The 13,679-nt window shown below is 36.2% G+C and overlaps 2 protein-coding genes across 4 annotated transcripts in view; one reads left to right on the top strand and one right to left on the bottom strand.

Moving 5' to 3' along the window:
- Nucleotides 1-4,163, top strand: part of gas7a (growth arrest-specific 7a) — a 65,788-nt gene extending 61,625 nt beyond the window's left edge. For all 3 annotated transcript variants that reach the window (XM_038268188.1, XM_038268191.1, XM_038268190.1), the window contains 2 exons: nt 67-165; nt 2,417-4,163. In XM_038268188.1, coding sequence (XP_038124116.1) covers nt 67-165; nt 2,417-2,530 — 213 coding nt within the window. In that variant the 3' untranslated portion in view covers nt 2,531-4,163. The remainder of the gene's footprint in view (nt 1-66; nt 166-2,416) is intronic.
- Nucleotides 4,164-7,494: 3,331 nt separating this feature from the next.
- On the bottom strand, nt 7,495-9,039 carry rcvrna (recoverin a). Its single transcript, XM_038268185.1, has 3 exons — nt 8,549-9,039; nt 8,260-8,371; nt 7,495-8,167 (listed from the first exon to the last, which is right to left on the bottom strand). The coding sequence occupies exons 1-3, from the start codon at nt 8,927-8,929 to the stop codon at nt 8,049-8,051; spliced, it is 612 nt and encodes a 203-aa protein (XP_038124113.1). The 5' UTR covers nt 8,930-9,039; the 3' UTR covers nt 7,495-8,048.
- Between the last annotated feature and the right edge of the window lie 4,640 nt (nt 9,040-13,679).

Below are 13,679 nucleotides of genomic sequence, written 5' to 3'. Positions count from 1 at the left end.
TATTAAAGGTTGATCTTTGTTTCTGGCTGCACTGATTCTTAAAAGCTTGTCTTGTTTCACCTGCAGGAGCTGGAGAAACTCGAGGTTGAGCGGGTTGAATGGATTCAGCAGCATCTGCGTCAGTACACGACTCTGAGGCACGAAACAGACATGTTCAACCAGAGCGTGAGTTCACATATGTCATTAAGTTTGCATGTGTTTACTGCTTAATTGTGAGGTTTCGCCCCAAAACTTGATGTGACGTCTTCATAGAATGAAGCATCAACTCAAATTTGTCTTTTACTGTCAAATAATTGGCTTGAGAAAATCACAACTCGTCACTGCACTGTAGCCACAGCTGCTATGGGGCACACTGACAGGATTCTCTGTTCTGCCATTTCTAAAATCCTAACTGAGGAAGGTTCCAAAGATATTTTATCCTACGCTAAAGCAGCAATGGTATCCTGTGAAATATGGGTTTAGTCAACAAGGATATTTTAAAGGACCTTGAAGGAAAGCTGAGTAAAGCAGCTGTGTTCCTGTGGCCTAATTGGACAGCTAATCCAGGGGGCTGATTTCTCCTCTTATGGGCTTTGCATTCGAAAGAGAAGAATAAATTACTTTGCATTCAATATAGTTTTTGTAACCAAGCATCATCATAATCATTGTTCAACATAACCATGTTTAAATAGTTAACTTTTGGGCACTAGTGTCTAAAACTGCCCACGGCGAGCGTCCACCTTTCACCTAGCGCTTAAATATCCTGCAATAGTTCAGGCCCCAAGGAAAAAGCTTTGATATTCAGGAAGTAAGTCCTGCAGATGTGATGAGATGTTTCTTGTCAGCTTCATGCAAATGAGGCATAATGTTTGGATTCTCTCATGTGTGCCTATTGTCAAAATTAATGATTTAAAGCAAACAACAGGTTCTAGGAACATTTAGGATTAAGGCTTTATGGAAAGAAAACAGCCAAAAACTCTAAGATTTTTTTTTCCCATTTCCTAATTACTGAATTTAATTTATATTAAGTACTAAACTAATCGGCTCTCCTTACAACTGAAAGCTCATTGTGGTGTCAAAATAATATAAAAGTATTTCTTTATAGTCCAAGACTTTTGGTTTTAGTAAAATAAATGAAGGCTTTTAGTCAGCAGAGTGTCAGACGCCGCCCAACAGGAAATCAAGTCCAGACGTTAGATGTGGGACTATGACAGGGCTCTCTGAAGGGACTAGGGCATGCAATTTGGAGGAACCAAAATATGACTCTGGTATGAAGACAGAGGACTCAATTGACATTTTATTTTCTAGTCATTTTCAGTTTACCTCAGTAGATCATAAAATGATGTGTAGAATCATTCATTCCCTTATTACAAATTAATAAGGAAAATTCTTCCCTGATATAGTTTAAATCTACACAAAATTTGAATTTGGAGCTAATTAAAACCCAAACAAAAGATATTATTAAAACATGATTTTAACAGAAGCGATAGACCCAACGTAATAATGAAGACAATTGACTTGTTAATTGTCCTGCTCGCAGTCATTGTTCAGGATATCGGCTGTTCGTAAAGTGCCATGTCCAATGGAAAGTTAAGTGGAAGGAAAACATTTGGTCGAGAAATTGTCCTGAGCAACAGCCTTGAGAAGATTATTTAAGCACAGCTTGTTCAACAGTCACAAGTACAAAATGCAGGTTATTGATACATGAATTAATCTAAAGTTGATTGATCTGATCAGTCCACTAATGATTAATTGATACCTTGCCATTTTTCTAAAAAGTGTTTTTTTTATGGTATCTTTCAATAACATCTGGGGTATAAATCTCTCTAACATATGATGAAAAAAAAGTATTGTATCAGCTGTGTTAGATATTGAGTTAATAAACAAAAAACACATTCTTTCTTACATGTTAAGACATATTTATAAGCTATAACAACCTATCAGGTTACTGATTAAAATGTGTGAAACATGATTTCCACTTAACTGAGAAGTAAAACTATCACCAAAAGACGTGTATGTAGCTCTGACATACTGTCAGACAATTTTCCACTTCTTTTTAATGAAGTTATAATATACTTTTTTTCTGTATGTTATTTATACTGACAAAAAGATGATCAAAAGTTCAGCAGGAAGATGAAATTAACTGATTTTATTCAATTAGTTTTTCTTGCAAAAATAAGCTATCACCCTCTAGAGGGAGGCAGTAGCACTACAACACTGAAAGAAACTTGTTTCAGTGTTTAATTTTATTTGAAAATAAAGATCTCAAAGTCTGTAGGAGAAATGGACACATTCAGTCCAATATCTTTGAGGTTTTGTATTAAGTTTCCATAGATGGTAATGATTTCTTCCATGTCAGCATTGATCAAGATCTATTATGACACTTTGTGGATTAGGGCTGTAATCTTTGCAATTTGTCTCCGTTTTCCTCTTCTAGACGGTGGAACCGGTTGACCAGCTGCTGCAGAACGTGGATCCAGCCAAAGACAGGGAGCTGTGGGTAAAAGAGAACAAAACCGGCGAAGTTCGACCTGTGGATTTGGACATATAGACGAGCCTGACCTGAACATCACCTGGCCTGCTTTCAGCATCAAGACACGTCCACACAGTCCTGGAAAGTTTGTGATTGCACTGATCCGTGGACAGTGCATGTTCAGACTCCTGAGCTCTACTCATCCTCTCTGACTTTAATCACAAGGAGGGAAAGATTTAATGCAGTCGGAGTCTTGGAGAAAGGAAAGGATCAGAGTACCAGCATGTTCCTTCAAAATTCTACCCCTATCATACACAGTATTAGCTTACTGAATGCCATAAAATGTACTCTGCTGTTTAACTGTTGTAAATTGTATTAAAAAAAATCCATGTCTATAAATTCTTTAATTTTAGCTTAAATCAGCTTGTTTCCATTTTGTGCTAACCAAACAAAAGTAAATAAAACTTAAGCCTGTTTATGGATATAACCTTTATTTTAGATACAGATTCTGACACTGAATGAGGAATTACAAGGAATATGATATATTTTCATATTTTTTCCTGGTTCATTTCATCGGAAATGCATGTTTTAAGTATTTCACTTTTACAATCCACGAAGAGCCGAAAACCTTTCTGCTGTCAAAATAGTTGTTTTGTGAAGTTCATTGAATTTGGGGAAAGTAATCAGTGTCCTGTAGTTGATTTAGGCTCTTTCACAAATACATAAAAATTTTCCAAATCCAGTAACCTTTGCTGTTCGAAGCAAACCCTGCTTTGGAATGTAAATTTGATTATCCCAACAGGTGGCAGATAAAATTTGGATCCAGTGTGCAGGGAAAAAAAAGGTGGTCCAAGTTACACTAAAGCACCTTTTAGTGCCTATCAGTTTATATTCCTGGAATGTCCTTGATATATGTTCTCTGCATCAGTGTATATTTGTAGATACTGCTTAGATGTATTTTGCTGTGAAACGTTTTAGCACATCTGCAGATGTTCCGACCGACAAGGTGTGATTAACACAACCTTGTTTATTTTTGGTAAATGTGCAGGGAATATTTTTTACGGCGAAGTCAAGCAGCGTAGGAAAAAAAGGATCAAGTTGTTTGCTGACAGTTCGATTATGCAGCTTTAGATTTGCTTGATCCCGTTCCTCAAAAATGAAAGCCCATCAGATCAGAGTCTGCATGTAACGTTTGTCTTTGTGCTTATGTGTGTGCATTTGTCTGTTGTCTGCAACATTTGGTTGTGATCTGTATGTCTCAGGTTGATTTTGCTCATTTTAGGACAATTACATAACAAATGACAAGCCCCCCCTCCAAAAAAATCATTTAATTGAAAAGTAATATCTGGAATATAAATGTATAATCTCAATTTTATGCAACAACAAAAAAAATGTCTTCTTCTTTAACCTTTCTTTTAGGCAAACTGTCTAACATTTTAATTTGGACCCATTTAGCTACATGTGCAGACTTTAGGTAGTGTGTTTGCTGTAGAGGTTTCATCGTCGTGCATCAGTGTTGTGCACTAAATGTTGTTACGTTCCAACTAAATGTTCCTGACAAGAGTTTGAAGATGACGTAACGGTTGACCTTGCTGGTGAACGTTTACATTAAACCCAGTGTTTTATGAATGTTTTGATCATATGTGACCTCTGTCCAAATCGTGAACTGAGGAATGCAGTGTAAAAATAAATTTCCTCTTTGAAAATGAAAGAACTCTGTGCAGTTATGTAACTTTACTGGGAAGTTGGGATTTTAGCAATATTTCATCTGGAAGACGTTGGATTTAGAAATGGGATTAAAAACATCCAAGGGGAAAAGGTGCTGAAAATTTACCATGTAGCATAACATACATTTATTGTATTCAGTATTACTTATAAAAGGAGGGAACATTACGAACCAATAGTACATTAATGTTATAAATCTGGGAGGGACAGACAGAAAAATTGATTTGGAGGATTGGAACATGAGGCTGTATTTCCGGTCTGTCTCATGTTATTTTATAATTGGCAGACATGATGTCTTGATTCCAATTATCATTAATCAGCTCTCTTACATTTAACCCATTAATTGTCATATCCGGTCCTCGGAGACCTGGGTATGTGGTGCTTCCAAATTTGAATACTGCCAAAATAAAGCTACTGATCGGCATTGCAACAGCTTTATATGGCATTCCAGACCTTCCAAAGGGTTAAATCAGCTCCTGATTTATTTAATGCTTTTTCAGATATTCATTGTGGGTTTAAGGGAAAATGCCCAATGCATTGTATGAGAGCAAACCAGAATTTAAAACCTGTGTAAATACACTTCAGTTTCTGGAAGCCGCCTGTTCATCAAATAAAAATAGTTAAAAAATAGATCATTTTTTTTTATAGGGGGGGGGGGGTGTTAAATATTTAATAAAGGGGTTTTTAATTACAGCTCTAAAAAGGTCAAAGGCCATTTTCCTCAGACATTTAAAATGTTATTGCTACTTCATAACTGAACATAGAAAATAAATAAAAGATATGTCAGGAAATGTAAAGACTGTAGAGCTAATGCATTATCATATAAGTGACTCAACTGTGGAAGCCATGACAGGCGGATTAAAATATTTTCTCACGTAGTCAGAAGCTGTAACTCCTCAATCTAAAGACTTTTTTTTTGAGAAGAGATCAAAAGGACCTACTCAAGTTTTTGTTTTTCTTACGACGATCCATTTTCAGAGTCAGTCAAAATGTTCTTTTCCTTCCAGCTTTAGAAGCTATCTGACAAAATATGTTCCTTTTTTTCTTGATGATGGAATATTGTTTTTTCCAGATATAAAATATGAATAACATAATGTACAGAATCTTAACAGTCATTTCTCTGTTTTTGTAATACACTTTTTGAACACTAGAGGCACTAAAGAGAAGCATCATTGAGAGCTTTGTGGAAAGTACATTCGCAGTGAATGAGAGGCAGGTATAGAAAGTTGGAGCAAAAACTTAAACCTTTGATGTTTAGATAGAAAAGTCAAAGGCGGGTCTTGACAAATGCGTGTTGACTATTACAGTTTTCTTCGAGTTCATTCCAGATTAGTGGAGCACGATAATTCAAAGCTGCTGCTCCATGTTTGGTTCTGGGTAGGCAGAGGAAACTTGAATCAGAAGACCTGAGAGGTCTGGCTGTTGATCCACTGACAGCAAGGCTGTAATGTATTTTGTAACTAAGCCATTCCGTGATTTATAGGCTAACAGAAGTTTTTCAAAGTTTATTCTAAGATTCCGGGACCCAGTGGAGGGACTTTAGAACTGGGCTGTTGTGCTTTACTTTAAAAGTTCTGGTGAGGATGCAGGCAGTAGCATTCTGGATCAACTGCAGCTTTCTGACCCACTTTTTAGGCAGACCTGTTTGGGTTGCTCTATCCAGGGGCAGAGATGGCAAAAGTACTCACTTTCCGTACTTGAATAAAAGTACAGATACTTGTGTTAAAAAATACTCTGGTAAAAGTTGAAGTACTGATTAAACTTCTTTACTCAAGTAAAAGTAACAAAGTACAGGCTTGTAAATTTACTTAAAGTATAAAAGTAAAAGTAGAAACCACTTTTTTCATGCCGTTGCCTACATTTTAAATGGATGTCTGCCACTAGGACTAGATCTTCGTTGTGTTCATTTTCAATCATCTCGTCGTCCATGCTACTATGCTAACGCCACCGCCACCAGCTGCAATGATTTGCCGCCAGTGAATACCGCCGAATCTGTCGATTCATCTTGTAGTGGTGCGTCAAATGCAACGTAGATTCCCATCCAATTAGATTGAATTTGGTATTGATGACGTGAAAAATAATAACGGTAACTCCATTGAAATGATTCAAAACTAAAGTAACGAGACAATTTTTTAAAATGTAAGGAGTAGAAAGTACAGATATTTGTGTAAAAATGTAAGGAGTAGAAGTAAAAAGTCGCCATAAAAATAAGTAGTAAAGTAAAGTAAAAATATCAGAAAAATCTACTTGAGTACAGTCACGAAGTATTTGTACTTCGTTACTTCCCATCTCTGTCCAGGGGTCAGTGCCCCTTTAAAACTGATCCTGCCCCCTATTATGGCCCCAGTACTGAAGACATAGTACAAATTTTCTTCACCATAACTGATTCACCTTTAGGCTGATTTATACCTTAAGTGAAATGCTTAAACGGTGACGAAGAAATAATAACAATAATATATAATAGCTTTAGCCATGGTGAAATAGAATCACAGGTTTCATCTGTTACTTGCAGCACCAGAGACCTCCTGGTTATGTTCTTCAGCTAATAGAAGGCCGATCTTGTCTTTATGTGTCTGATTCCATCATTACACCCAGGTTCTGGGCCTCACCAGTGGTTTTTTGTTGAAGTATTTGAATGTGTGTCCAAATTGTTTTTGCTCTTCTATTGGTCCAAACATAATTACCGGTACTTGAATTTTGCTCAAGTTATTTGAAAAATGGCGCTGTGGTTATAAAGGTGAGTTTTTTCCTTCATGAAGCACTAATACACACCAGTGTTGTATATTAACCTGAAAGATCATTTCATATATTGCAAGTGAAGCAAATACTTGGGGAAAAGTTTTAACTGTGTTACTTTATAGTATATTTAAACATATGCATATTATTTTTTCCTTAAATTAAAAAATAATGCAGCGTCCGAGTAAAAGCTTGATTTCCAGAGGTGTCGAATAGTTTTATTTACTGCAGATAAATTTCATCAAATAATCTTTAATTTAATAAAAGACACCAAAAAAGAGCCTCACCACCAACAAAATACTTTTATAGTTGTCATGGTAACCAGAGGTGGAGCACAAAGGAGAGGGAAACTCCAAAAAACCTCAAAAATATCTTTATAAGCAAGAGAAATTTATTGCTTTAATTAATTCCTTTATGAATTTTTTTCTTAATGCTAAATGTAAAAAAAGAAAAAACACACACTATCTTTGCATTGTTGCATGTTGCAATCCTTCTAACATCTTTTTATTGGTACAGCTTTTATCTGTGAGGTAAAACTAAAAGAAAACTAGTTTGATGAGTGTTGAAACAAAGACAAAATATACAGATTCAAGCTATTTATTGTTCCTCCAAGTCAAGCCCCTGTTGTTCTTACTGGATGCAGTAGCACATACATTAATACACAAGTGTCTCAACCGACCTTCAGCTTTTAATTGGATTGGTTGATGCAGGTGGACTGTTAACATGATCCTAATTCCCAACATAAGAAGCTCTCCTTCTGACTTTTTCTCAATTAGGCTAATGAATGAACCAAAGAGTAAAAAAAAAGCACGTAGATGTCCAATCTCTAATTGGTTGGTGCCATCTTGGCAGGCAGAGCAAAGCAAAAATTGAGTGAGATGTCAAGAGACACAAAGATATTCACTTTTAATTACATCATAAACTAACAGAGCTCTTACAAGCTCTTAAATAAAAGCTCTTACATTAATGGCGATTTGAGGGCTGCCTCTCATTAATCACCCATTTACTAGCCCCCAAAGTTAAAAACAGATTCACAAAAGAAACGTAGCTCAGACAGGCAGAGTAAAAAGGTAAAACATAAAGTCATGGGTAATAAAGTCTTATATCACAAGAGGAGGTGATTTTAGCTCCTGAACTATTGCTTCTTTTCTTTCAGCTTGTCTTTGATTTTCTGAGGTTCATCGTATTGTATCAAGCGCAGGATGTCCTTGTTGTCCATCACGCCCTGAATGAATTCTCCCTCCGTGATTTTATCTGCAGAGTAAACAACAAATGTCTTTGAGATTGTTTTCATCTAAAAGCAGCCACAGAGTGAAGAAAGACTCATTTCAAGGAATTTAGCTCACCGTTTTCCTTCTTTCCAAAGAACGCCCAGATCTTTTCAGCCCTCTTCTCAGGAGTATTTTCATCTTCGGGGAGTTTCTGCTGATCCTCTTCAGGGATCATGTTAAATATCGACTACAGGAAAAGAGCAGAAGATGTTTTCAACATTCTCTCTCAGTTAAAGCAGTAAATTAGAACTATTACTATAAAAAAGATAATAAAACAGCTGGTATTTCCAATCTTTACTTTACTCATTAAATATTTAGTGCTTGAAATTAAACAGTAAATGTTAGTTTTTAAAGGCCTCAGTACCCTAACAATCTCTTGAATTTCACTTTTGCTGATGGTTCCATTGCCATCCACGTCATACAAGGCAAAGGCCCATTCCAGCTTCTGCAGAGTCTTTCCTCCAGAGGTGAGGTGCAAAGCAACAATATACTCCTTAAAGTCCAACGTGCCGTCTGCATTTGTATCAAAACTCCTAAAAACATGCCGGGCATATGCAGTGGGGTCGGCGCCCGGGAAGAAGCTGGCATAGATGCCTTCGAACTGCTCCTTGGTGATCTTTCCGCTTGGACACTCTTTCAGGAACGACTGGTACCATGCACAGAGCTCAGCTTCACTGTATTTGGTGTTGGACTTCAGTTCCTCCAGTAGCTCCTTCGACAAGGCGCTGCTCTTCGTGTTCCCCATCCTGCTCAGAGATGTGGAAACCTTGGCCCTTATTCCTCGGCTCCTGCGTTTGAGGGTTAAACTTGTGCAGAGTGCTTAGAGGAGTTTCTGTGCTTTGCTGCCAAATGAGATTATGGTCATCACTATCTAAATCCAGACAGCTGTCTTAAAGAGGATAAACACGTCACAGTATAATGACACCTTTTTCAGGGAGATACAATTAAGACATATCAATCAGATCTCATATATGTAATAGGAATGTTTTATTCTACTAAATCTAGAGTGAAGATTTTTTTAATGAAAAAAAAAACAAAATATCTATTTATTTTTTATACAGTAAAAAGTTGTAATATTTTATTAGATTTTATGGTGCCTTTTAACTTTTTTATTATTATATTTGTTTGTTGTTTGATCTATTATAAAACTGTATTTTTTTTATCTAGATTTCCTCTCTTATTTTGAAAATCCTGCCTCATTAAGATGGTTTAATTTTTTTGTTTGGAAACTGCATTTTCTACTCAGTCTTGAACCAGGCTTTGATTTCTGCACTTTTCCTAGGCTTCCTAAAATCATATTACAAAAAGTCTTTTTTTTTTTTTTCAGAAATTGCACAGTTGGTTTAATCTTTCAAAAAGAAAAAAAACTTAGATATGTTTATTTTGAAAATGCCCAGCCTGTAAATGATCAATTCAGAACAATAGGATAGTTGTTCTATTATGGGGAAACAAAACCCTGACAGGAGGGTTATAAGTGGATGAAGTTGGCTTATATTTAAAATCATTGTTATTACATCCACTACAAACTCATTTAAAAGGTCTTCAAAAGGCCATTTAGGAAACTTACAGAAACCACATAGATTGCTGCGAGAGATTACGCCTCTGAGATTTCTTGTTGTTTTTTTTTTGCATTTGCATGTCAATAGTAAAATAAGATCAACTAAAAAAATTACGAAGTCAGTCTGTAAAAAGTTGTTCATGCACCTGTTTTATTGTTATAAATACCTCTTATCATTGTTATACATCTTTTGTACTTGGTTCCTTTGTGTTTTGATGGACCATTGGGTTTGTTCTGATTTGGTTTGTGTTTGTTTACTACGCTGATGTGATTTCCTGCATCCATCTACAGGACATGAGAATGTCCATATAGGGTAAGGATACACATAAGAATATACTGTTAGGACTCCTGTCCGTGTGGTTTGTGTTTTGTATGTTTGTCTTCCTTCCTCCACCAGGCGTCGCCTGGTCCTGATTCACCTTCCTCACACACCTGCAAAGGGTTACCTCATTAACGGAGCGCTCTTAAGCTGCTGACTGCCACTACCTCGATGCCAGCGTGTTTGCCAGTTTTGGGAAGTCATCCTGCAAACTGGACGCTTCGGACCTTCTCTCCCTGGAAGGATCAACTGAGCCTCAAACTGAGCTGGGGATTCAAACTGGAGGTTTGAATCCACTTTTCTCCAAGGGATCGTTTGAGTTTCACAATAAGCAAGGGATTCATGTACACCACAGTCCGTTCAAGTACTGCAGGAAATCTGAGTGGCACTCAGTTTCTCCGTTCTCCTACAAACAACCGCATTCTGGGTAAACCCTGTCCACCCTCCACCGAATCAGACAAACACTGGAACAACCCACACCAACTGGAGTCAAAGAGTCAACCACTTTTCTGGAAATGTGAGTCTGCAAACCTTTTTTCCTCTTCAGGTTCGAGAATCAATTTTTCCCACTGAACCTGAACTAACCGCAGTGTCTTCCCCTCACCTTTCAGTTCCGGTTGAGCAGTATTCAGAGCAACAATGGAATCTCCACAAGCTTCTCAATAAACCTCTTAATCTTTTTCCCTGGTCTCTCTGTTTCTCTGCATGTGGGTCCGAGCTCTTGATCAAATGATGACATATACAGATAACATTTCTTACATCTATTTCTAACAGTCAACTGATAAGAATTGTGAATAAGAAAAACAAAGACTAACAGCAGGATTTAAATTAAGATCTTTGAAAATTAAAAGGCAATTACATGCAACCATTACGGAGACCTAAAGTAGTTGAGACCATAAAATGAATAAATAACTCCATTTTGTCTTAAATGTAAATGTATTTTATTTATCTGCAGGCTGGACATGGCAACAAAATGTGAGCTTATGAGTATGAAATATGGTTAAAAAAATGACAAACAGGTGATGTTTTTATCCCTCATGGTTGCCTTTTTAACAGTTTTCACGTTTCCCTCACACAGAATATTTAGCGCCAGGTTTTAATACTGACAAAATGCCCTAAGTCTTTAGATTTCACCAGAAAATTGTATTATTCCTGAACTTTATTTATCATGCAGGAGTCACAGCTAGTCCTAAAATGACTCACAACAATAAGCAAATTTACCCTCTTTCCTTGGTTGATTCTGGCTTTTCCTTTTGGGGGGAAGCTGGGAAATGGGTTTTACCATCCTTACATAAGTTGTTGTATCTTGGTTAAATAAGTTTATATGAATCATATCGACTGTTCTCAATCAAAAATCAAAATGATGTAACTTCTGTTTGATCCACATCCAGGGTTGAAAGCAAGGCCAGGATATTAGCCAGCACCAACAGAGCAGCAAAGGGCTGAGCCGACTCATCATGGGTCGTCCTGCCACCCCCGCCTGGTGTTGACTGCTCGGCCACAATGTGATCAGATTATCCGCGTCTCCACTGTTATAATCTCTATCCAGATAGCGGGACCATCTGCTGCAGTGGTGCCAAAACCACAGCAAGTGAAGGTAATTAAAGAAAGAGGAATGGCGGCTGAAGAAATTACTTAACCATAATCAAACCTGGATGAATCCTAGATTAGAGATTATGGTTGATGTGCTGAAAGATATGAAGCTTTAAAAATAAATGCTTAGATAAGTATAAGAGACATTCAGGGTTATTGTTTTTAATGATACAACCCAGTTTACCAATTTTCTGCATACCCTCCAGCCTTATTACAAGCCTTTGAAAGCCAGATAACAGATAAATCTTTCATTCTATCATAATGATATTACTGTGATTTTCTGTTTAAATCCAACTTTCATATCGAAGTAATCTAATACAGCAGGAATAAGGCTTGTGTTTGTGATGTGTGGGTTAAAGTAGGACCACACAGTGCAGACATGGCATGACCATGATGGCAGTCACAGAAGGAAAAATGAAGCACGGAGGAGAATTGGACGGTTTAACCAGAGGATCCAGTAAAAAAACAATCAAAACCAGTTTGCTTTGTTTACTCAGAAAGGAGGGAATTCAGACTGCAAAACTTCATAAGTAGAGTTAAGTGATTTGAGGATCGTGACAGCCAAATTTATGAACTTAAACTATTAAGTTTATTAGATAAATCAAATTACAACATAACGTGAGCATAACACGTTTTAACGTACTTTTACATTCAAGTAACTTTCCTTACAAACATGCATTTTCCAATTTTCTAATTAATAATTTCATATTAGAGTACATTAGATATAATACAGTATTCTGCATTACAGAACCAACCAACAATTGTATAAATGATGGATATTTCACTATTTAGTGTTTAAGATTAAATATCTTGACATTTATGAAAACTTAACTGTTCAAAGTTTCTGTTTCTATCTAATATCAACCTCACGCAGACCCACTGGTAAACAGTAATAGTAGTAATAATAGTATTAACTATTTCATTAAGTTCTTTACGTCAGGCTTAGTTAATAAGCAAACAATTCGGATTAAACTAAATGTTTTATTGAATGTACTCAAAAATCAGAACTATGTTATGTTAACTCAACTATTTAAGCTAGAAGAATTTATACAAAATTATTTTAGAATTATTTACAGTGCAACTAACTTAGTCAACTAACTAAACCACACTTGACTTTATCAACCAAATAACTATTTTAAAAAAGGGTTGTAACAGTAAGATAGACAACACAACTACTTTCCCATGCAGAGGATGTCCATAGATCTATTTTAGAGCTACATTGGGTTGATTGCTCCTTGTTTTAAATTAGCCCATAAAATTCCAGTAACATTTCGTATAAGTAAAAAAAAAACAATCCACTGGACTTGGTTTCCAAGATTTGAAGACGTTTCACTTCCCCTCCAGAAAGCTTTCTCAATTCAAATGTCTGGATCCGCAGTGAGTTTGAGTCTTTATATAGACAAGGCCTTGTATTGTTTGGAAACATGCAAATGAAAACCGATGAGTGGGTCGTTTGGTTCCATTGTTCTTAAATTGAAACATAGATGGTTCCTATAATCTGCAAGTTTCCTAAGCAATTTCTCATACTCACACGTTATTCCGAGGGTATCATTCCCAAAATGGAGTGCAACATGCTGATGAAGATTCTCAGTTATCCAGGTCATAGTCATTCCGAAAAAGTTCAAAAACAGTTCCAGTAGCATTTGGACTTATGATTGGACATTATTGTCTCTATAAAGTTTATTGAGACAACATGTAGTGTGGGGGTTGTATAAATAATTGAATTGACCTTTTTATTTACTGTATTTTGCTCAAATTTGACATGACATGATTGTAAGCTTTATTAATTGAACAAGCTTGAACATATGCTTGGATTTTTTCATATCAATAAATATAATTTTTTTCTTTTTCTTTTGAATTCACATGTTTTGTTATAAAGACAGTTGTCATATATACATATATATTTAGAAAATCAACTCAGGGAAAAGTTTTCCATACATTGAGTAATAAGAGATAGATTTGTTAGAAATTGCTAGTAGCTTGGCATATCATTAAAAAAAAAAGCAAAGTAAACCGAAGGATAAA

The sequence above is a fragment of the Cyprinodon tularosa genome, unplaced genomic scaffold (assembly GCF_016077235.1).
Source record: "Cyprinodon tularosa strain WSP-4 unplaced genomic scaffold, ASM1607723v1 ctg697, whole genome shotgun sequence".
Classification (NCBI taxonomy): domain Eukaryota; kingdom Metazoa; phylum Chordata; class Actinopteri; order Cyprinodontiformes; family Cyprinodontidae; genus Cyprinodon; species Cyprinodon tularosa.
The sequence above is the reverse complement of the archived record's forward strand: the minus strand, read 5'-3'. Positions and strand labels throughout refer to the sequence as shown.